Source organism: Aedes albopictus, chromosome 3 (genome assembly GCF_035046485.1).
Source record: "Aedes albopictus strain Foshan chromosome 3, AalbF5, whole genome shotgun sequence".
Taxonomy (NCBI): Eukaryota; Metazoa; Arthropoda; class Insecta; order Diptera; family Culicidae; genus Aedes; species Aedes albopictus.
In genome coordinates, this window is record NC_085138.1 from 201,015,192 (window position 1) to 201,040,739 (window position 25,548).

General features: G+C 40.7%; 1 protein-coding gene across 1 annotated transcript; it reads right to left on the reverse strand.

The window, feature by feature from the left end:
- Positions 1-4,852: 4,852 nt before the first annotated feature.
- On the reverse strand, positions 4,853-24,266 carry LOC109406316 (protein ELYS homolog). The gene is made up of 10 exons (XM_029863178.2): positions 23,996-24,266; positions 23,812-23,932; positions 23,447-23,745; positions 17,339-18,148; positions 15,770-16,297; positions 11,948-12,416; positions 11,740-11,851; positions 7,915-9,950; positions 5,143-7,340; positions 4,853-5,078 (listed from the first exon to the last, which is right to left on the reverse strand). Exons 1-10 carry the CDS (start codon positions 24,132-24,134, stop codon positions 5,029-5,031), a joined length of 6,762 nt encoding a protein of 2,253 aa, XP_029719038.2. The 5' UTR covers positions 24,135-24,266; the 3' UTR covers positions 4,853-5,028.
- Positions 24,267-25,548: the final 1,282 nt, after the last annotated feature.

Genomic DNA, 25,548 nt, shown 5'->3' on the forward strand with positions numbered 1-25,548 from the left:
GCCCTTCCTGCCAGCGACCCGCAGCCATCCCGGTCCTGTGTACGAGTGTGAAGAGGGGGTCTTCCAAGCTCCGTTTACAGGCGAGTACACTTGTAATCCCAGCAACTGTCTCTCTGTGTCCGTTGTCCCATATTCCAGAATTTCAAACACGCCATCGAATACCACGGTTACCGATCCGGTGTTTAATGATACCTTGCTGATTTATTATCAGAACGCTGGAGAAATGAACTGCGACGTTACCAAATACTACCTAGCAACATCCGACGGCTGCTACGATGTTGTAGTACTAACCGAACCATGGCTTGATCCTCGAACCACATCCAGTTCTGTTTTCGGTCCCGATTACGAAGTATTTCGCTGCGACCGGAGCCCCAGAAACAGCCGCAAACTAACAAGTGGTGGTGTCCTCATAGCTGTGAAGAAGACACGCAGGGTCACCAATATCCAAAACGACCTATGGGGAAGTGCTCTATCTTCCTTTGCGGAATCTACTTCCCGCCAGATCGTATACGTGATGAATCATTGATCGATACGCATACCCTGTCTATTATGTCAGTTGTCGAAACTGCCTCAGCTACGGATGAAATCATCGTCATTGGGGACTTCAACCTACCTGGAATTTCATGACGGTCGTCTTGCAATGGGTTTCTTTATCCCGACGTCGAACACTCCTCTATACACAACGGTGCTTCCAAACTCCTCGATCGTTACAGGACCGCTACGCTAAGACAGATTAATCAAATCACTAATGAAAACAATCGCTGTTTGGATTTGTGTTTCGTTAGCGCTCAACACGAAGCTCTAGTTATTATCGAGGCTCCGTCACCTTTGGTCAAGAGTAGTGTGCGGTAGTTCGGCAGCAGCAAAGTTTCGCGCGCTCGCTTTGCTAGATTTTTGCGATTTTTTTTCCTCTTCCCTCTGCGGGGCTCCGACGACGGGACGCCAAGCAGTCAGTAGGTAGTGTGCGGTAGTTCGGCAGCAGCAAAGTTTCGCGCGCTCGCTTTGCTAGACTTTTGCGAGAGTGAGTTTTTGGAGGCAAAGTGTACAGGCCGCGTTTTCATTCGGTCGTCGTCGTCGTCTATTTGACTGCTCATCTTCGTACGGGGCGATTTATGATACGATAAATGCAACAAACAACATTTTTTGCGATTTTAGTCAACAGACATTGAAATGTTCGTCACGTCAAGTGTCGGCCCAAGTTCCAAAGCCACGTTGGTTCAAATCACTTTATTTTCTCTTTCGTTAATTTTCGCACTTCGAAAACTATCTGAATGGTTCGTCATCTGCGATGTCGGCATGTGTTTTGTTTTAGTCCAAATGAAAATAAGTGGTTTGATATTATTAGGGTTGCATGAATCACTCCACTTACCAAAGTGAACTCATATCATGCGCCCTTTCCCCTCCCCACTAACAAAAAGTCCTTCCCATGACAGACGTGGAGACGCAGAGGTGATCTCGGTCTTTAGTAAGCAACGCACGTCATAATAACATTCCTTTCCTTCCTCGATGACCGTAAGGACGTGGCCGGCGCCGTTATTGACCTAATAAAGTTTGGAATTCTCGAAGATGCACATTGAGGACGGTAAGCTACTCCCAAGCTCCGTCTGATGGTTCCTTGTGCAACTTCGATTGTTCTGGTCAATCACGGAGTAGCAACTACGAATAGTACGGTCATCTATGCTCATGCTCATGCTCAGGCTCCGTCACCTTTGGTCAAGGATGTCAATCACCACAAAGCGTAAGTTATCACAATATCACACTCCATGATCACCAGATTAGCTTGGCGCAATGGATCAGTTCGGTTTTTTACGATTTTCGTAAAGCCGACCATCAGAGCATTACCGGAATACCTGGCAGCTATTGACTGGAATGATGTTCTCGATGAACGTGACGTGGACATTGCAGCGCGGACTCTCTCGCACATTCTGGGACATATCGTCGATAGGCATGTGCCTAAAAAGATTCGCGCCAACAATAGCCATCCATGGATAACTCGAGATCTGCGCAGGATGAAGACAACGAAACGAGCAGCACTTAAGCGTTATTCGAAATACCGGACCTTCTCTCTCCGCGAGCACTATACCAGATTGAACTCGGCGTACAAGATCGCTAGTCGTCTGTGTTTCAATCGATATCAGCGCAAAATTCAGCAAAATCTGAACTCCAAACCGCAGGAGTTTTTGAGGTTCGTGAATGAGAAGAGGAAAGAATCTGGTCTTCCTACGACGATGACTTTGGGTGGAAAAGGTGGCATCCACACCAGACACTATTTGCCAGCTTTTTGCAGAAAAATTCTCCAGCATTTTCTGCAATGAAACTCTTCCGGCAGCATGTGTTGCTGAGGCAGCAAATAATGTTACTTTGGTGAGGACACTTGGGCCAACTTTGTTGTCGATGCGACAATGATTTGCGATGCGGCTGCGCGGTTAAAGACATCCACGAAACCCAGGCCGGATAGAATTCCTTCTGATTTTCTGAAAAAGCACATTGAAAGTTTGCTGATTATATGCGCTCCGTCTGCTTCCATGGCGTGATCCGCTCCGGTTACCAAGCTACAGCAATCGATGTCAGTTGATTCGACTCGAAACTCTCCAATCGCGCAGGGATATGGCAAAGGCTATGCTTATTACCGACACTTTGCATGGAAGAGTCGATTGCCCTGCCATTCTGGAAGCGGTTGACTTGAACGTTCGTCCTAGAGCCCTTCGAAGCAACGCGATGCTTAGATTGCCTTTCCGACGAACCAATTACGGTCAACACACGTCGCTGATTGGATTGGAACGTGCGTTCAATAGAGTTGGCCACCTTTTCGACTTCCACTTGTCCCGCCAAACGATGCGCCAAATATTCCGCAGATATTTTACGAACAATAACGAACTGTGATTTTATATGTTTTTTGTTACGGTATTTGACTTTTTCGCATTTTTGTTCCTGTTTTGTCCTGTATTTCAAATGCAGTTTTGTTTTTAGTTTTTATAGTTATGTAGGGTATCGCGCCACTTGGGCGGTGGCTTCTATATTCGTCTGTTTTCCACTATAACTCAGTCAATTTAGAACCAATTGACTTGAAATGTTGTACACGGGTAGATACTATACCTATCTCACCACATTCTAAAAGTTGTGTCAATTGGTTCAAATTTGACTGAGTTATAGTGGAAAACAGACGAATATAGAAGCCACCGCCCAAGTGGCGCGATTCCCTATTAGTTATAAGAGGCCATCATTGGGGCATAAGATGTCTGTAATGATGTTAATAATAAATAAATAAAATGACCCAATAGCCGCTCACTGTTGAAAAAATCAAGTTTACACACATAAATACACTCTTTTTAATGCGGATATTATTGGACAATATAAATTAAATGAGAGCAAAACCATTGCATGCAATGTTTACTGTACAATATAATTTTTAAAATCAAAACAATGAAATTTTTTGGGCGGCTATTGGACCCAAAAAAGCTGTAGTTAATTTCGTGTATTCCAAGGGGCTGTCCTTTAATTACGTAAGGGTTTATGAGGGGAGGGGGGGTTTGAGAAATCTTACGCGCCATACAAAAAAGTTTGGGTTCTCATACAAAAAATCTATCAAGGGGGGGACGGGGTGTTGGAAAATCGCGAAAATTCCCATACGTAATTAATGGACAGCCCCCAATAACCGCTCACGCTAAAAAATATGTGAAAACCGTTAAATCTGCCAATTTTTGTAAACAGTGTATTCAATCACTATACTCCATTGCACGGTGACGTCATCAAGAAATCGATCTCTTTCTCTCCTACTGGAAATTAGAAAAAAGACAGGACCAACACCCGTCAAATTTGACAGGTACTGGTCCTGTTGTTTTCGAACTCTCTGAAAGAACGAAAGAGATAGAGTTTTGCCGTAAGGTGGTCTATTATATACTAGCACTGAACAGGGAAAACTAATTACAAAAACATAGAGTTACAAAAATAATGCCGGAAAAGTCTACTTAAAAGATGACATAAATTAGTTCGTAAGCGAAATTAGGACCACTTTGGTCTTACACCAAATGTAATAAAATCATATTTTTATGAATAATTCTACATTAGTCTTAATTTGTATCTAAGTACAATCAGATTGAACTAACATAGAATGCAAAAAATATTACGAATTGGCTTAACAGTCATTAAATAATTGATGTTTTTTCTGCGACTCTGGCCTTAGATGAGCGGAATCTGGTACACTGACGGTAGTTTTGGTGCCTAAACGTTAACCAAACGTATTTCTTCAACTAACAATATAGGCCTGAGAGGACGTAGATTCGACGTAGACTCGAGGTTCTTGGCGTATGTTAAGGCGACCACCGTGTTTCAGCAGCTCGAGATTGTTTCCGATACCGTGAATTGTTGATGGTCGAGAGTTTTAGACGCCGTTTAATAATTACCAGTTTATTGCACGATAAGTCCTGACATCGATAATGCCGGAGAAGTGCTATCCATCAATCAGGATGTTGTCGATTTGAGATTCCGTCTGCTAATGGTGATCTCCACATGTAATGATAAGGGAGGCTGTGCTGGAAGAAAGTGCTACAAATAGTAATACTCTTGGAGATGGCGTAATCAGTGAGGCGTAGGCCGTTTTCATTTGTCAGCTAATGAGCACTGAACTTTCCTATCGTCGGTCTGAATTTCTATTGCTGGTCTACCTGAACGTTTAGGTCTCCTATGAGTATCTTGACTTCGTGGCTTGGGCAGCGATTGTACTCATGTTCGAGTGGCACGTATTTGTCTATTAAATTGTGAACTTATCAAGCTTCCCTCCTTACGAAATTTACTCCAGGTGTAGAGCAAGACTTTTCAATATGGAATTTCTTCAAAAAAAAAAAACATCGCATTTATTTAGTATTATGTATATTGAAACGCATATAATCTAGGACAGATACACAATGAATACCACAAAAATAACGTATTAATTTTAACAAACCATCTAATTATGTACGGAACTATGCATCGGATAGTATGTTGACATACCACTGACAGCAGTCAATCGGCCTATTACCGCTACTCCTCTTAAACCTTTTTAGGTTTTCCCCGTCGTCGGCCTTTCATGGCGGGTTCATCTGAAAATACAGTATGCACTGATAACCCCAGCTCAATATTCTTAAAACAGATCCAGCAACTTACCGTCCTCCTCAGCAATCGTTTCCAGTTTGGATTTCTTGGCTGGACTTTCCGCGATATCGGTATCAACGCTGTCCGCATCGCTATTGTCCCGCTTCGAGGCCGCCGAAGATCTCGTGGAACGTCCACTGGCACTGGTTGTTGGTTTTGCCTTGCCTCGCCCACTAGCCGTTGACTTTCCACCCTTCGACTGTTGACTGGCTTTGGAACGCGTGGACCTTTTCGATACCGTACTAGCGTTGGACACGACGGATTCCGGCTCACTGTCTGCTTCATCGTACGACACGGAATGAGTCGCGTCTTCTGATGAGGCGTTCAGTTTACGAACCATGTCTAGAGATTTTTCGATGATGGCCGACTGGTGGCGCGTGAGTCGACGATTCGTCGAATACTCTGCAAACGATTCTTCCTCGACCTTTCCGGAGGAAGATTTCGAAGCTTTCGGAGATGGCATGTCCGTCGATTCTTCGGATATTGTAGGTTGAAGGGGAAGTTTGCGTGCCGCTGTCGAACGTCGAGTATTCCTGCGACTACCGGTGCTAACGTTTGAAACTTCCGACTTGCTATCGTCAACGATACTGTCGTTCGCTTCTTCGGGCGATAAGTGCTTGGACTCCGTTGACGTTTCCGTTGTGCGACGAGTTCGGCGAGCCGGGGTGCTGGTTAGTAGCTCCCTGGCTAGAGACGACGCCCTTGTAGACCGCCTGGGCGTGAGCGTCGTCAACTCCGGAGTAGCAACGTTTGTCATCGAAGAATGTTTCCTAGATTTGCTCAAAGGAGTTTCGGGAGATTTTCCTTCGGGAGCGAGTGATGATGCCCTAGTAGTACGCTTCGTCGGCGTATCTTCCAGGTGTTCTGCGGCAGACATTCGTCGCGTCTTGATTGTACTCCGAGGAGTTGACACATCTACGCTCCCTGTGGACGCTTTTCTGGCCCTTTTGGCTGGAGTGCTCACTTCCTTGCTCGGAGATGTTGCCGTTTCCTTAGGAACGGTATCTTGGATTGCTTCACTATCTTCTTTCGACTCTACGTTTTGTACATCATGCGTTGCTTCTGCATTGGGTGCTTCCAAAGGTTGTTCTTGCTCACCCAGCCCTGTCGAAGACTTTGGCGCTATTATCCTGGAGCTGGGGCCCTCCAGTGGATCTTCAACATCTGCATTTTCTGCACGTTGCTGCGGTGAACTATTCGTTCGTTCCTCTACAGATATCGATTCATCGACATCTGCTGTATCCGATTCAGATACCTCCTCATCAGGCTGTAGACGTTCAACGGACTGCCCGGTGGATAAATTCAAGGCAGCCGAGTCATCACTTTCGTCACTTTTACTGTTCTTCCTGTTAGCTTCGTGGGCAACATCCGGCTTTACGGAGAGATTCATAGCAGGAACTTCGACCTCATGGGCATTTTTCGGCGGTCCAAGGAACTTATCTTCGTTTGCGTGCTTAAACGATTCTTCCCTGCTAGGAGAGACTATTTTGTTGTCAGAAACAACCGCCGGTTGATCTTGCCGTTCATTGCCAGCAGGAACGGACAAGTCTCGTGCTCTACTTGTTGATGGCTCCGGAGTTTGTTCGCGAACTTCGGCTTGCTCTACAGCTTCTTGCTGAACTGACAAATCCTCCGCTTGATGGCCTTTGTTGCTGTTACTTCCGTCGTCATCCTCACTGTTCGCCACAGAAACTTCTCCTTGTGATTGTTGCTCACGTACCCTGGATTCGCTATCAGTATGTGAAGTCGATGAGGTGGTGGTCGAAACTTGTACATCGCTAGATTCTTCATTCTTCGCCTTGTCTTCAACGTTTCCTTGGTCCATCAAAAACTCCGGAACGATGTCTGAATAAAAGTCGGACAACTGTCTATTTTCAGCCGGTTCCTCAGTACTAGGACCAGCCGGTTCAGTTGCTCCAACAGTACGCTCACCTCCAACAGCCTGTTTTTCCTCATCATCGCCCTTATCATCCGACGTCGATGACGATGATGATTCATCGTCACTCTCACTTCCGCTGCTAATGTTTCCCGCACTTTCCGAACCACTTGAAATGTTGATAACTTCTTCAACAGCTGAGCTGTCCTCTGATGCCTCACTGTTGTCGACGTCATCTTCGTGGATTTCCTCTACGTCGGATTCCATCTCAATGTCTTCTTCAGCTGACGCTTCCTCCACGACGAGATCTAGTTCCTCTTCCTCTCCATGCGATCTGCAAAGTTAAGAATGTTGTCATTTATTTGATAAATTTAAGCTGTGATGGAGGGAGGGTATAAACACTGGACGATATAACAATTAGGCCGTTACAAATATGTATTTATTTCATTTCTTGTCCCACCACTTTTTGGCTGGTCGAGGGGGAATAAAAATAATAAAGGATGTAATCTGGAAAATATTGAAAACTCATCGGGTTTGTTAAGGATTTTTTTACCAAAGCCCGATATTTTGATAAATATTTTTTATCTGCCCTCTCAAAATGCAAAATCTAGACAAAACAAATTGAAGGGGGGAGGAGACAAAAAGTCAAAATCAAATTTGTGTCAGCCTTATTAGTGATCTGAAGATTGAAACTAGGTGGCGATCTAAAATAAATTTTACACCTAATTATTTTTTTTTCAATTGGTCGGTTTTTTGCTATAGTTCAGTCAATTGTGAACTAATTTACTTGAAAATTAGTTCACAGATAGAAACGGCCCATAGTATCAGTGTATAAAAATCATTTGAAAATGTTGAAAATTAAGCAAAAGCCCGACCCATGCAAAAAACAGGGAAAGGTTCATACTCACTCATCATTGTAATCATCCGAAACATCCTGTTCGGGGAGCACCTCCTGCACGTCGTCTTCCTCCTCATCCTCATCCAAAACAACTACCGCTTGCTCACTACCGGGCTCTGGAACCCTCTCTGGTGCTGAAGCTTCTTCAGATGGTACATCCTGTGCTGCTTCCGAAGCACACTTTTCAACGAATTGCTCCCCGCTGACAGATTCCGCCAGCACCGGTTCATCACGAGGCTCCTCAACTGATTCTCCTTCCGATTCCGGTAAAGACACTTCTACCCGAACCTCCAATTTTTCCTCCACCTGAATCTCCAGTTCCGATTCAGTGTCTTCCATAATTTCTCCAACCGCCATTTCAGCCACAAGAGCTCTACGAGCATTCGCCTCCAGCACCATACGTTCCAAGGATTTACCGGCATGAGACCCATGGTGCAGCATCACTGTTGGTAACGGTGGAGTTTCCGGATCATCCGGACCCATCTCTGCCGACTCCATGGATTCGTCCATGTCCTGGCTGTCGGGCTGTTTGCTGGAAGAGTCATCGTCGGGGTCTTCGATGATGATGGCAATGTTATTCTCGACGGGAGTTATGGACCGCGATCGACTGTGAATCGAGCGACGTCGTTTCGGTCCGGCGGATAAGCTGTTCTTAATATCCATACAGGTTTCGTCATCTAAAGTAGCTACCGAAACTTCCGGTGAAAAGAATTCGTCATTCGATACCATAGACTCGTTTAGAAGTTGCGAGGATGCGGCAAAACTTGGTTCGAGGTTTTCCACCTGTGGTGACTCCGGGAGGTCAAACCTTAGGATCTTCTCTTCGGCGTCGCTGATGCGGTGGATTGTCGGTGGTGTTCCGGTAGGTGTAGGGGAGACACTTTTTCGATTGAAGAAACTCTGAACCGATGCGGTGGATTTAAGAATTCCGTGCGGTGTGTAGGAACTTACACTTTCCGGCGAGGGCGGATTGTAGGAAGACATCTTCTTAACAACGGGAGTCGTTAGTTGTGCTGAAGGCGAACGGCTAAACGATTTGCTTGATGATCTTTCCGAATTGTGACTGCTAAATTTGAACCACGGCTTCATGGGCCGGAACTCCGTGAGAACACTCTTAGGTGCTACAAAAGACATGTTGTACGGATTCTCCGTTTCAACTTTTCTGCGTTTTGAGGGTTTCTCGTAATCAAGGAAAACTGCTGGAACCACTTTTTCTTTCGCTTCGTGCATATTGTCCTCGTCCAGTTTTCGTTTGGAAACTTTCGAAACGAGCTTAATCGGGTAACACACTTTGCTACTTTTAGTTTGGGCATGAAACTGAAACATGCCCAAACCGGGTTTTTCCAGAAACGGTTGCGGATGGTCCAGAGGAGCTGCTGCTTCCTTGATTGCTAGGATTGATTTGTGGTAGATCCGATTCCTAAAATCAGCTCGACTTTGTATTAAGCGAGAACTGAGCGGTTCAGCAAATGGTGCCTTCGTTGGTCGCAGATCTTTCTGCTCCGCATACGCCAAGTAGGACAAGTGTTGAGTCGTTGGTTCTAGGGCAGCGTGGTACAGGGTTAATGCTTCCTTCGGCGCTTCCAGATTGTACTCCGTAGTGCGTTTTCTGCCTAACCTATCGACCATGTGTACAGCTTCAACAAAGTCCAACTTTTGCAACAGGTGAATAAAATGCACATTGTCGGCCATCGGTTGATGAGTGGAAGTCAAGTACTCCCTCAATATACGAGTCTCCTCCTCGGACATGGCCAGATCGAGTAGTACCTCGTATTTTGACGATCGCAGAGTACCTTCGAAAAAGCACTTCAGTAGCTTTTTATCGTGCTTCGAACGCTGCAACTTAAATGCTTCCGAAATGAGATTGTTCTCGAGCAGAGTTCTCAGCTCAAGGAATGGATTGATTGGCATACCGGGAACCCGCAAAGCACGAAGTGCCAAATGCGGCGCATCGTACCGCAGCAGTGCAGAGATAAGAAATTCCCGCTGCCAGTGAGGAAATTGCTCGCTTTGAGACATTGGAGACAACAGCTCTTCGATAGCTCCCTGAAACGAATGTGAGTAATTAATATGGATGCAATTAGCAATATGCAATTAACTAAGTAGGTATTAGGGTTCTTAACTCGAAATCAACGGGGGAAATCAACGAAAAAATGTTTAGTTGCAAATCAATAGGGTTTGCTTGTTTATCAATAGTTTCACTATTGAAATAAGTAGTTGCAGTTAGGTTTATCTTATTTCTATTTCGCAGAACCGTTACCTGTTCTGTGGCTAAGTTGGTTAAAGCGCCGGTCTAGCGAATACGGAGTCGTGGGTTTGAATCCCACCAGAACGCGATTTATTCACAATTTCATCTCTCAACTATACCAAAGACCGCATGGAAATCGGACGTATAATTAATTAGATAACGATGTTTATTATAATCTATAATTTGCGAATCTGCTACCACAATTTCAGAACATGCAACAATGCTGCATATGGCTTCAAAAACAAAGTACCGTCAGTGTACCAGTAGCCGCTCATGACCCAATAGCCGCTCACTGTTGCAAAAATCAAGTTTTCACGCATAAATACCCCCTTTTCGTCGTTGATATTCTTGGACAATATAAATTAAATGAGAGCAAAGCCATTTTATGTAATATTTACCAAATAACATACATTTTAATAACAAAACAGTAGAATTTTTTGAGCGGCTATTGGACCAAAAAAAGCTGTAGGAAATTTCATGTGTTCCAATAACCGCTCACGCTAAAAAATACGTGAAAATTGTAAAAACTGTCGATTTTAGTACACAGTGTATTCAATCACTATTATACACTCCCGCTGCACAGGAAAAATAGTTATAAAAACAAAAGAGTTGCAAAAATAATTAACTTTTCCGCAAAAGTCTATTTAAAAGATGGCATACATTTGTCCGTGAGTGGAATTAGGACCACTTTGGTCTCACACAAATTGTAATAAAATCATACTTTTATGAAAAGTTCTACATAAGTCTTGTTGTGTATCTGATTGTACTTAGATTAAACTAACTTAAAATGCAAAAACATTACTAATTGGCTTACCAGTCATTTAACAGATGATGTTTTTCTGCAAAACTGACCTTAGATGAGCGGAATCTGGTACCCTGATGGTAATCAAAACTATTATCTTCATCCGCAACAAAGCAGCCAACAGCTGAAATTTTCATTTACGTTACGGCCTATACAAAAATTTTAAGGTTTTCATACAAAAAAGCGTTACGGAGACGGGAGGGGGGTCTAAAATTGTCGATTTTAGCGTTACGTAATAAATGGATGCTGCCTAAAGAGATTGAATTGTATCCATTGTCCGATCACTGACACTGGGCAGAGAATTTATCAACTCTTCCCACTGAAGAGGAGCCTTCAGGAGCAACTGCTGCGGATAGTTCACTCGGCGATGTAATAGACATCTGGTAGTGGCAGATTCCGTCCTGAAGGATCAACAGATTATATTTAATAGCTAACAGTGTCGATACACCGATGGTTTTCTATCGATATCTGGTATCGGTATGGGATTTTTTATAACAGTGTCCCGACACTGTCAGTGATGAACTGTTTGACAAGAGGTATTAATAAAATGTAGTTCGATCACATTTGATTTGAATCAGTGATAGAACCAGGCGTGTTTTAAGCATTGAATATTATTGCGAATATTAAGTGAATATTTAAAGCCGACGAATCAGTGAATATAAGCTCAAATGTTAAAAGGAGATTGAGAATGTGGTCATGATTCGAATAAACGATTTCGAATAAAAGCAATGTCAAAGAAAAAGTTACATAGGTATTATGCGAATTACTTCAAAAAGTATACTTACGTCGATGTGTCCATGGTCCAGAAACCAAAATGCTTGAGTGCGTTTTATCAGTGCAGAACTCAACTTGAACACGGCAGGGAATTTAATCAAATTCTGAACGATCCCACTGTACCTACGAAAACAAACGATTGAGAAAATAGGTTAACTTAGAAGTCGAAGTGTAAAAAAGATTTCATAAAAATGTTTTACAAGTCCACGAATGTTTTACCTTCCTTCTCCTAAAACGGCTGTCATGTCCATAAAGGTGTAGCACAGTAAAACATACTTCACCTCCGCACTAACGTTCGGCACCAGTAATGCTCTGAGCAAATTTTGCATCGAATTCGGAGGATACACTCCGGTTGAATTATTCTCGATCCACATTTTCCTCAGCGCCTCGTTCGGAAATTCTCGCTCAATGAAATTATCGATGAACAAATATTTGCAGCTGAGGTCCTCCACGCTCGTGGGATCTTTGCTATCCGCCTGCTGCTTATCGTGAAGCATGGTTCTCTGCGAAGCGTAGTACGACCGAATCGCCTGATACGGAAACGGTACCAGGAGGAACTCGTCCGACAGGTTTACACCATCGATATTTCCCTCAGGCAGAAGTCCAACATTTAGCAGCCACTGGACAACTTCCTGATAGTCGGCTGCGAGTTGAATTGAGTTTCCTTGGGCTTTGAGAGCTTTGAAAACTGCAAGAAGAAATGTGCTTGAGTCTGATGTTAAGGTGAATATATAACGAAGCACGCCTCGATTGTTCGAGAGCACAAATCTGAAGAACCGAATGTCGGTTTGAACTGAATAGTTGATCGATTGGTTACCCGCTGGTGGTGACCAATCGATCAACTTTTCAGCGCAAACTGACATTCGGTTCTTTAGATTTGTGCTCTTAAAAATTCGAGTTGTGGCTTCGTCATATATTCACCTTAAGATAGGTGGACCAAGAGGAGCACCCTCAGCTTGGATGATATCGGATTAACCCTTTCCCGCCCATGGTGTCTGTAGAGCACCATAACTTTCAACCCTTGTATCTCTGAAACTAATGAAGTTTTTTGAATGTTTTTAATTGTAAATTATGATTTCACATGTTGTTCTCTATCTAAAGGCATTACACTAAGTATGCGCATACAAATTCAATGTTTTTGTCAAAAAATGTTTTCACGAAAAGCTATTTTTTCGACAAAAAAATAATGACAAACTTTGACGTCTTAATTAATGGCATAGTTATCCTCATGGGTTGAAATAAAAATAGTTCCCTAACAGATTTACTATTTATTTGTGTAGTCTTACGTTGAAAAGAACTGAAATGTGTATTTAAACCCTTAATTTGATACAATATGAATGGTGCATATATGCACCACTGGGCACATGGCGTGCAAAAAAATAAGCAATTGTCCAATGTAATCATTGTTTGCATCCCATTCTAGAATTCTGGTGTCATAAAAGTTCAAAGTTTTTGAGAACAACTTGTCTCGAATTGTAATGAATTTGTATAAAACTGGTTCCGAAAGTGATTTTCTCAGTGACAAGCAGGGCGCGGAAGCTGAAACATGCCGCATTTCGTCGTTCCCGCGTTTTCGTATTTTTCTTTGTGTTTTTTGTTCGCACTTTGTGTAAACGATCGACGATGGCTCGGTGGCAAGAGACCACATTGCCCGCATCGTGGTGCTCGTGTTCGTCGTTATTCCGAGTTCGGAAATGCTAGTATCCAAGAGATTGTTTTTCAGTGCGTCGGTTATTCTCGCTTATGTATTTTTTACGGATTCTTCGATGGACGATCGGAGAATCAGCGAGTGGTGTGAACGAGTGCACATTTAATATGGTTGGACCGTTAACATGCTTAGACCAAAGCCAAACATAGAAAACCAGCTGGTCAGGATTACCCGGTGAGTTCGTTCCTTATTATTACTTTTTATATTTGAACATGACATATATGGGGATTTCGGAGGGGTAGCCTAAGGAAGTTAAATGAACTGGTTTCCGGGCAAATGTTCGTGGGGTGGCCAGACTTTGTCACGAGATAACAATTATCATGTTGTTTTCCGAAGGTCTCCAGTGAATTTAGCTTACCCTGCTACAACAAACCATCAGGTAGATCATTCCGTTCCGGTATGACTCTGCAGCCATAGGTAATCCTTGCGCTGATGGTGGGTACACAATCATCATCATCATCATCAACTGGTTCCGAAAGTGATTTTCTTGGATTGTCAAATGAAGCATCCTGTGCTTTGACCATTTTTAACGAGAAAAATCATGAAAAAAAGTTCTTCAAATGCCTGGTGGTGCTCCAAAGCACCACCTCATATTTGAGTTGTAATAGCCTTAAACGATAATTTTGGCATAGAAAATAAGATTTTGTTCTACCATTTTGAGCAAAAATAATAAAAACTATTTTTAAACACTAAAAGAAGTCATGGGCGGGATAGGGTTAAATATGAATGAGCTGACACATTAGAGACTTCTGGGATAAAGTGAGATCGACAAAAATTGGGTTTGATATGTTTTATGGCAGATATCTGCTAATCACAGCTAAAGTTAGACTGTGAAAGTCAATCCATAAGCATTGAATTGCGAAGAAACAAAAGTTGACGGACTACACTGCCCCCACTCGCATAACTGTCCCATTTGACTTTTCATCACTTTTGAGTTAACGTTATGAATAGTCATCATTTTCGATGTACTTCCAAAAACAATAATAAAAATTATGAATTTTTATGTCAATATGTGAAAAAATACCAAGTCATGAGCGACCCATATCAAAAGTACCCGCATAACAGTCCCATCATGGATTTTTGTGTCACGTAACACAAAACTGAACAACTTTGTAGTGATTGTAATATTTTTTACAGTTATATATTCATGTGCAAAGCAATCTGTGAAAGTTTCGAGATGATCGAAATATTCTTCAAATTTTGGCGATTTTTTAAAGTTTTATATGGAAACAAGTTTTCAAACATCAAATGCTGTTTTCTCAATTCCTACTTTTTGCAAATGGGACTGTTATGCGAGTGGGGGCAGTACAATTGCCACGAAACCAAAAAGCAGTTAATACATCATTATATCTACAATCCACCTGCTTACTGCTGTATCATAGCGGTTCGACTGCTAAACTGTCCTTAATTAGCAACAGCACAGCTCTTTTAAATATGGCAGCTGTTGCGTAGCATTTTAAATGCACGATTTTTAAAAAAGATACTACGCCGTCTTTAGTCAGAGGCTGCACAGACTGAACATTACTAACACGAGACAACGGACAACACACATAACACCCAGTGGCCTAATGAAGAATTTTCCGTTTGACGAGTAAATCGTCATACTCGCACCAACACACTTTTATACGAAGGCGACGGTGCCGTCGGTGACGCTTGATGTTAGTATGGGAAAATAGCAGAGTTCCAGGTCTTCTTGATGAAGTAGTCTTCGAAACAATACTGTACAGCACATCTCAACTTGCCTAAATTATCTCATTTGAAGAGAAGAGTAAGAAAAGGAGGAAGGGAGGGATATCAAAAAAGCAGCGGGAGAGGAAGTGTGGAATTGGCGATTAAAAATAGAGGTTATGTCGTGAAATAAGGATTTTCAAAAGGGAATCATCAATTCCTTATCAGGTTAATTTAACATTTCTAAATTCTACTGCCCGGTTTTTATAAAAATAAGGTTATTTGAAACGACTCAATCACTAAAATACTGATTTTACAAAACATAACCTCTCAGAGGGCCAATTTGATCAGTCATATATTGGGACAAGTATTGCATTTAAACAACACTTAAGGCGCATATACGGCTGATTTTCATTTCATGTCATATGCTGTAAAAGCGCATTTTAACTGCTTATCGGTTACTTGGGGACTGAATCTATGCATTTTCTTATGTCGTTTTTAGAATCTAGGATGGAACTGGCGATCAATTTTATAGGCCAATTAGGTGTCGTGACAATAGATTTTTTTAAAAATTAGGAATGATTTTAGTGAAGGATAAGGATGTAACGAAAGAAAATGCTTGGGGTGCTAAAACTTACTTAATCAAGCTCAAGCGAATGTCTTACCTTTTTCCGGGATGTATTGCTTACACTGAGTGAATATCACATCGTAAAGCTTGGAAAGTTGTCGCAACTGGCGTGAACAGTGCAGCAGTGTCTTCTGCGTGCCACAGTCGATTCTTCGTCCAGACAGATCGAACAACGGGACACACATGTTGTTGCTGAGTTCCTTGAGTGCCTTGGCTCGACTCCAGATCCAATCGGTGAGAGTAGAGAGCGCTACGCCTTCCTCTGGTGTCTGTCCCAGATGGCTGCCGTCGGCCCAACTGAGGGCGCATTCCTGCAGCAGTGAGTAGCAGTTGTACTCCAATGCCACCGAAAGCAGATATTCTCGCTGCACGTCCAAAGGTGCCTCCGTGCTGTAGTTGAAGTCGGGGAACTGTGGCATTAGGGCTGCCCGTAACATGACGGTGTATATTTTGCCGGGGTCCATTATGCACGCCGAACCACTTCTTTCGAAGTATTCGATTATTTTGTTTTGCAAGCCGGTCCAGTGATATCGGGCACAATTATCATTTGTTAGGGTGATCATGTCTGAAAAACAAGAGTAAAATATTGATCTAACTATACCTATAGAAATAATTATGAGCTGACGTTTGCTTTTAGCATTGCAGGATGTTCTCTAACAAAATAACACAAAATTTGAAGAATATTCTTAATAATATGCTTGAGCTTCGGCCTAACCTGTTTAGTATAATGCTGTTTGAAATACTGTCGTTTGACATAATGGTCATTTGGCATAATCTTATTTGGCATAATAACCATGGTTATGCCACATAAGTAGCATTTATACACATTTACGTGTGCAATTTTTCTCATAACCATTTGTTATTTTAGCGAACGCCGCTCGATAACTTGATTGAGCTTCCATCACCGGAGCCGATTTGCAAACATAAACTCAAATTTTCGTCTATTTTTGTCAGACAACTGTCTTTAACCGAGCTTTGGTCCAGTTATCGAGCATCCAGTCAAAAATCAGTCCAGTTAAAGAGCAGTCAGTTATCGAGCGGATGCAGTATTTGATATAATTTATAAGAAAACAAAACAATATCTCTTTTCTTCTTCAACTGTACAGTTGAAAATCGAATTTTTTTTTTCTAATAAACCGTGTGTTGGACGTATGTCGGGCATAGTGCGATGGATAGAGGACCAGGTCCGCTGTCCAGCGTACTATGTCCGACATTAGGTTTCACGAATGTACATATTTGGAGAAAAGTCGATTGTCGGGTGTAGGGATACTTCGAATTTCAACCGCGACGACAATGTTTGTCTTCCTTGATAGGGGAACTTACGTATTTTCGGCAGTACTGTTGTCTCCGTCATGGGGTTTTTTTGAAACTTGTAGGTCTCAGAGTTGGCCTCAAATCCTTCCCAACCAAGCTGAGTTATATCCCCAAATTTCAGGAAATTCGGCTCACAAAAACCTCTCATGATGTGATGAAGAGAACAAACCTGCCGATAATACCCTTCGTCACCCTAATTCCAAGTGTTCATTCTGCAGGCAAACCATTTTTGCGCAAGGGCACGAATTTCGCGTTTAGAATATAATATTGAAGAAATAATCTATTTACTTACCAAAACTCAATGAATTTGGATAGAAATGCTCCTCCGGACGCTGGATGGAATTAAACGGGACAAGTGAATCCGCTACTAAACACACATTAACAGAAAAATCCTTCACACTAAACACAACCGTATGATTCAAATCTTGGCGCCAGTTGCACGTATGTGGCATTTCCGCCTTGTACCACTGGTTCAGATCAAACACCACAATGTTGGTGGCCTTATCGGAGCCAATCCAACTCAGTACGCTCAGAGTTAGGACCTCTTCCTCCTGGCTCACGGTTTTCATAATAGATTGCACACTGAGAGGGAAACTTCCCTGGTCATTACTTGGTATGGTCAACCGTGGACCGCACGAGATGAATCCCTCGTAGACGTGACCGTGTGGTTCCACAAATTTCTCCTCGTACATCAACGTATGCAAGACGGCAAATGAACCATCTTCACCGGCGTGGAATGCCCAGATATAGACGCAAGCCTTCGGATCATTGGTGGGTTCAATCATGTTCATACTGATCACCGGAGAATCTTCCACCGGAGGATGGGCGACATGGATTACCCGTAGTTCCAGCAGGTCGTATATAACCATCCGGCCGTCCGCATAACCAACAGCCACCGCCATCAGTGCGGGAAGGTCAAGAAGACTGGTTACGGGACTGTATGCTTCCTCTTCCAGTGAATCCAACTGCAGACCGAAATAAACGTCTCTGGTTCTGATCAGCGCATGGCTGGCAGTAATCTGTTCTGCATCTGTGCTGGAAAACTCTATGTGGCATTGATTTCTATCCAATTTGTTCATCACCAAACGTCGACCGAAAATGGCTGGAAAAAGAGAAATCGATTTAAAATCAGGTACCTAAAACAATTTTTCCATTACAAGCTTAGATCACGAGACGAACCAGCCAAAGGCTGATTGAAAGTCTCGTTAATAAAGACAATAATAATATTTTTCCCCAAATTTTTATTATTGTGACCTCACTTAATTCCTTACTACCTTTTTTGATTACTAATTCCGTTCACACCATACAAAACCAAGGGCATGGACGCAATTAGGAACCGAAAAAAAATGATGTGATATCAGATCACGGTATAACAATATTCAGCATACTGGTAGTTCACTGTCAATTTTCTGCTCAAAAGCTCATAGATGAACACAGTTACAGCATGTCAAAGTTGTCCCTTTTGTTATGGAAATCGTCATTGCTGTTTTATGAACATAAATGTATTTGTGAACTTTTTTCGAAAAAGATCCGAATGAACTCCATGAGTTATGATTTATTGTAGTTTAATTCTTTAAAAAATATCAATGTGTCAAATGAAATGTTTCAATCATGACCCCATGGATAGCGTTTGAATGTGTAAAAGCGCTGCTGATGTAACTTTCCTATAAGGCAATTCTCTCATCTCATGTTTGTCTGCAAAAGCTTGTCAAGCTTAGAAAATTAAAGTTAATAAACAAAATGTTCGAATTCCCATAGAATGAGATCCTTCAATCGTACTACAACACCATAGGAAATATTATAACATTAGCTGATTACAGTACAAATGCGATAGATCTTCCTTTCCGCAACCTGGGGACTAGACTGGCTCCTCTAGAATCGTGCCTTTGGATGAGAAGAACAATCTGTGAAATATTCAGCTCAATGAAGCAGACCTTCAGAGACTGGAGGTCATCCAATTTCCCATATACAGGGTGTTAGGTTCCTGAGTGCAAACTTTTTAAAGGGTGATAGAGGGCCATAAATGGTGAAAAAAATGGTTCTACGCATATGGTCAAATCTCAACCGTTACGTAGTTATTGAACTCCCCATGTTTATGGTTCTTACTGCCTTAACTGGCTATAACTTTAAAATAGTCAAACTTATCGCAGTTTTTTTACCCTTATTCGAAAGATTATTGAATTTCCTATGAAATGACATCTTTGAACCGATTGGTTTAGTTAAATAGCTATGTTTTCTAGAGCGAATAGCTCAAAAGTAGTGTGTTTTAATTTGTTTTTGTCAATTATCTTTGAAAAATGCGTAGTAATTCAAAATTCTTTCTTCGTTAAAGTTGTGGCCCCTGTTCCACTCTACAATTCGTTCGTTGACATTAATCTTCTATCTCTTACCGTTTTCTTGCCATTTTGATTTAAACGTCGCATTTCAGATCATAAATTTGCAATCGTCATGGTAAGCACTTTTTTGCGCACTGTGCCGCACATTTAAATCAAAATTGCAAGAAAACGGTAAGAGATAGAAGTTTGGCGTCAAAGAACGAATTGTAGAGTGCAACAGGGCCCATAACTTTTCCAAAGAAAGAATTTTAATTTATTACGCACGTTGTAAAGATAATTGGCATAAACAAATTAAAACACACTATTTTTAGCTGTTTTGCTCTAGAAAACTTAGTTATTTAACTAAACCAATCGATTCAAAGATGCCATTTGATAGAAAATTCAATAATCTTTCGAATAAGGGTAAAAAAACTGCGATAAGTTTGACCATTTTAAAGCTATAACCAGTTAAGGCAATACGAGTCAAAAACATGGGGAGTTCAATAACTACGTAACGGTTGAGATTTGGCCATGTGCGTAGAACAATTTTTTCACCATTTATGGTCCTCTATCACCCTTTAAAAAGTTTGCACTCATGAACCTAACACCCTGTATTAAGTAGGACTGAACATCCCATACAAACCTTCAACTCATTTGCGCCAGCTCAGTTTTCAACCGATTGAGCTGAATCTTTCACAGATTGTTCTTCTCATCCAAAGGCAAGATTCTAGAGGTTGCCCCGTGAATTTTAAAAACTTTTTTCACGCGTCATACAAATGTGGGCCGGTCTACTGGGGACGCGCCTTGTTGGATTACAAACCTTCGATGGCATTCCCACACATTAACCCACATTCCCATCCCATCCCATCGACTGGGCGTATTACCCTCCCTCAGTTTGTAGGATTCTCACCAACTTGGAATTATATTTTCCCGGCACATAAATGACTTCGGCAAAGGTCCGATTTACTATGCAGTAGGGGTAGGCGGGGCAATATGGACACCCTAAGGTTTTTGCCAACATTACCTGGCAAGATGTCAAAAAAGTTTAGTTTTTTGATACATGTATGCTTTTAAAGTCTATTTAGCATCTATTGCATAAGAATACTCACGAAGAAAAATGATTTATCCACTTCAAAAAATGTTTTGAAAAATGTTAGTTTTTCATGACCGCAAAGACGGCTAATAACAAGACAGACAGCTCCCACCCTATCGCAGGCGACAAGGTTGAAACGCCCTCAACGATTCACAGGAACATTAAACATGATTGTGTGCGTGTACATGCAAATACGTACACGGAAGCTGTAGCATCTCACGCACACTTATTAGTAATGTTGTTCCCGGGAGTCGTTCGCGGCGCTAGTGTGCTTGAAGTTCTCAGAGTATATGGAGCAAGAGGGTAGATGTCTGTCTTGTTATTAGCCGTCTTCGATGACCGTCTTCAAGCATACTGGGCAGAATGGACACCCCCATGGGGCAATATGGACACCATGAGACTTTTACGAATTTCGTACATTATTTACACCTATAAAGTCATTTCATTACAAAACAACTATTATGGATGAATAATACGCCGAAGTAGTTCATTTTTGTTCAGTTAATTTAAATTCAGGCTGTTTTGGATAAAGCTTCGTTTTTGTCGGCATGTACAGCAGTGCCTAGAACAACTATTTTCCACTTCTGTCGTTTTTTGACCAATTTGTTTCACCCTATACCTGCTATAGTGAACATTTAACCGAAAATATACTAAAATCGAAGAATTTGGTTGGTTTGTGATTTAGGTTATATTTTTCCTTTGCCGCTTCTTTCAAAAAGGTGAGTGTCCATTTTGCCCCAGCAGCAGAAGATATTTCCAAACTTGATTTTTGATATTATAAAGAAGAAAATATAAACATGTTAAACATGTAGATACAGCAAAACTACTTGCATGTGTTCTAGAAATATCAGGTTTTAATCGACCTGCAATAAATTAATCACTAAATCTTATTTCAGATGCTGTGAATATTATAATTTCCATGCACAAAAAACGGAGGACGCAACTTTTTCGTGTAAAATCAGGTAGAATTTTAATTTCGAATGTTTATTTCTTGAAACTACGTTTTAGACAAATGGACTATATTCTCCATTCATTAAAAGTTCAAAAAAGTTCGCATATTTCAAAATATTGAGGGTGTCCATTCTGCCCCGGGTGTCCATAATGCCCCGCCTACCCCTAGCATGATCAGTATAATTATATCAGATGAACTGTTTGCCATATATTATACATTCAGCTATGTATTTCAATCATTACTGCAAAGCACATCGGTAACGTGCCTAAAATCAAAGCTTCCTGGAAGATATGATCCAAGTCCGAGGTAAATGTTTCAATCTATATTATGTAGAAAAAATGCAGAATTCATAGTAATACTTGATTTTTGCATTAAAAGTGCCACTGGCCAAAATAGAAGCACTGACTGCGTCAGTTTTGGCCATATTCTCAACTTTGATGTATATATATTATTAATAACCAATCACATGTATTTCTTATGGGAGTGGCCAAATTAGAAGCACCCTGGCCAAAATAGACATTATGGGAGCTGATTTTTTAAGGAAAATTACTATTTTGTTCCATTTTTTAATCCAATTCTACACGCAGAAAAATGTCGCATATTTGAAACAAATGCATTACCACTTTAATTCAAATTCAATACTGTTTTTTAAATCAAAGCAAATTAATATTTGATTCTAATACTAAGTGACTTTGATTCTAAAATAAAAGTATTAGAAACAAAGTCCTTGTGCCTTTGATTTAAAAAAATAACTACTTTGAAATAAATATAGCATTTTGCACAAGTTTTTCCCTTGCCATTTTGTTTATGTTGTCATAAAGTGAAAAAATAAAATACTCGCCGGACGAAATTGTTGAAGAAGCGGTCGATGTTTGAATACTAAAAACATTAAATCAATTTAAAACGTTTGGTTTCTCCAATGCCACAGTGGGTGCCTTCATTATTGGTAAGTACAGTAAAGTGAAACTTATGGTTCATGTCTAAAATTCATATATTTTTTTTTCTAGATAACGGCTACACAGCTAGCCTTGCTCAAGTGCAAGGAACTGGAGCAACTCATTTTGTAGCGGTTTTTAGGGGATAAGAAGAAAGTGCATGTTGTCATAATGGAGACAAGTCCTGGTAAGCATCTACTATTCATAAAATTATGTTTACTACGGAAACCCTTTTTAATTGACAGAATCTTCCTCCGCTATCCAGAAAACCATCCACCAAATCTGAAACTACGGCGCCTCCCCATCCACCGGCTGTCGCAGAAGTAACAAGAGGTAGCTGTACACCATGCTACAAACATCAGCAAAAGGCAGGTCTATCACCGAAAAATTAAAAAAAAAACTATTATTAAGATTATGCAATTAGGTAAATATAGTAAATATTGTTCCCCAAAAGTCTTATCCATTTTTATTGGATTACCTGCTTTGATTGAATGCGATCTCATAAATAACGGGAGCATTTTGATCACATGCTCTCAGTATTTGTTAGATCGCAATCAATCAAAGCAGGTAATCCATTCCAAATATATTTTTATGATCGTTTTGAAATATATTACTATCAAATAATATTATTTTTAAAACAAAAAAATCTGTATTTGATTCAAAAATATGTGCTTTTTGATTCAAAAATAAATATTTTTGAAATAAAGTAGTTATATATTTGTTTCAATGAAATTGAATATTTGAATCAAATATTTTTCACTTTGAATTTACATTCAGCCTTATGACAGCTAGACTTTAAAACAACAAAATAAATACTTTGAAACTAATACTCGTTGTTGTTGATTCAATAAAAATTGCACTTAGGCCGTGGATCAATGATATTTTATTTTTGTTTCAAAGTCGTTTATTTTAGAATTTAACATATATTTTTCTGCGTGTATAGTTTCCAGCTTTCATAGCTTTTATCATAATTAGGATCCAGCAGTAAAAAAAAAAGTTTTGCTGGTTTAGATCGCAACAGGCTGAAAATGCACTACGGCCAAAACTGATGCTTCTACCCTATTTAAATAATAATTAAACTTTTTCATCACCCTTTGATACTTACGATTCTCATCAAATTTTAGACAAGCGTCTACTAGCAACACCTTCCCGCTCGCGGTGCCAACTGCCAGACATCCGCTAAACTCGGCCAACCGACCCCTATTGTATGAGAGCCTGCTTACCGGCCGTAAACAAGAAACTTTCTCGTTTATATCGATTCGGCCCAAAAGTCGCGATCCTTGTACGGTCAAAACCACCACGATACCGGTATCGTTATCCAGCTGAATTGCCACCGCCACCACGCAGCAGTTGGTCTCTTCCAGTGGCATTTCCTCGGCGCTGCATATTATACAATTTCTGGTTCTGGTTTTAGAAAAGACGAAGAGTATTAGTTAGCGCGGAACGAGAAGCTTGTAAAAGGATACTTACTTGGAATCTTGCTCGAAATTGTGGGACATCAGCTTCGAACCGCTTTGAGTACTGAACACAGAAAACATTGATCCTCTAGCGATCCAGCCAAGAGATCCATCCTTCAGGAAACCTCCAATACCTATAATAAATTTTTCTCCGGTTATGATTCACTGATCCCCAAAAGTTATCGTCAAAATATTACTTCCTTGAGGGGCAGCCGCTGCTTCTTCTAGCGAACTATCACTGCTGCTGCTGCTGCCGCTGCGTCGTTCCGGCAGCTCCTGATGTCGAATTTCCACAACATTTTTCAACTTGAGGTGTATTTCGTTTGACCACATCATGCATTCAGCCCGCTTAATGCACGAAACGCTCCCTTTTTGTAGATTTTTTCACGAAAAATTCAAACAATCACTATTTTCGACTGAAGTTCTGAAAACGAGAAGTAAACAAACGCGGAGACGAGAGTGCCGGTGCGCGCGCAAAGTATCTAAATACCAAGGTAAGAGATTCCCGCTAATATTCACGGATTAGTGAGAAAAGGAAAAAAGCAAAAAATAGTTATGAAGTTTGCGCTGATTTGTATGGGCACATCACTATTTAGCAAACTTTCTTAAGAAATTAAGCACTCCCATCTTAGAAGCTATTATTTAATTGCATCTGACTGGATTAAATGTGACCTCCATGCAATAAAACAGAAAATATCGCCATTTGAAAATCGGTAACAATTTTTTTTAAATTGATTCTAAACATATTTTTTCAGCATTTAGAAACATCCAAACTAACAAAACTTCAAAAACTTTGCTGAAATAATGACATTTTAGTGTAAAAACACCAACTTTTCATAACTAACGCAGATGTGTTGGTGAGTCTCATTTTTGACATTTACGGGAATCTCTTACCTTGGTACATATTTATATACTTTGGTGCGCGCGGCCATCAAACGAAAAGACGATGAATGAGAAAATGTCAAAGGCAGTGCTGGCAGATGGCCAGGCCAGACAAATTTCTCGTTAAGAAAAGCAGGGGTGTACACCCGGATAAAAACCAACCATAGGGTGTATGGTGAAAACCATTACCAATTCCTGAACCATACAGTGTATCAGCTACAATATCGTGTATTGTAATGGAATGGTTCGAAAAGCTTTGCAAATTGCAGCTACTATACATTTACATCCTATCTTTATGCAACAATATATCATACTGTTTTTCTTACGTTTGAACCGTTCACTTTTCTGAAATATTATTTTCCGTGCATTTTTAATTATTAATTGGGTTCTTTAGGGGTATCAGGATTATTTCATAATCGGATTCTCCGCCCAAAAATTAGTCGAAATCCAAAATTTCATAATTTTTGGAGTCCGGGAACTATTTTTAAAATTCATTTAAAGTTTGTATGGGGAAATTTTTTTGTTCGGGTCGAACTGTCACTTTATCGATTGAACTGTCATTCTATCCACGAAAATTAAAACTGTTTTGTTGATTTAACCATCATAACAAAGGTATTGGAATCCAATAAAAAACACGTTATACTCAGAAAAACGAGCTCTTTCGATTAGGCTATAGAAAATAGCAATATTTTATTCACTAAACAACCCAATTCAGTTTTAGATTTTTTCCTTGGATTTTTTCGCGTTCCAATACCGTCGTTTATGAATTCCGATTCCATTGAATTAAAACAGTGAAAAGTGCTAATTGAAGATTTTGATTGGGAAAAGAAAAGTTGTGGACTACTAAAGCATGCATTTGATGCACTAG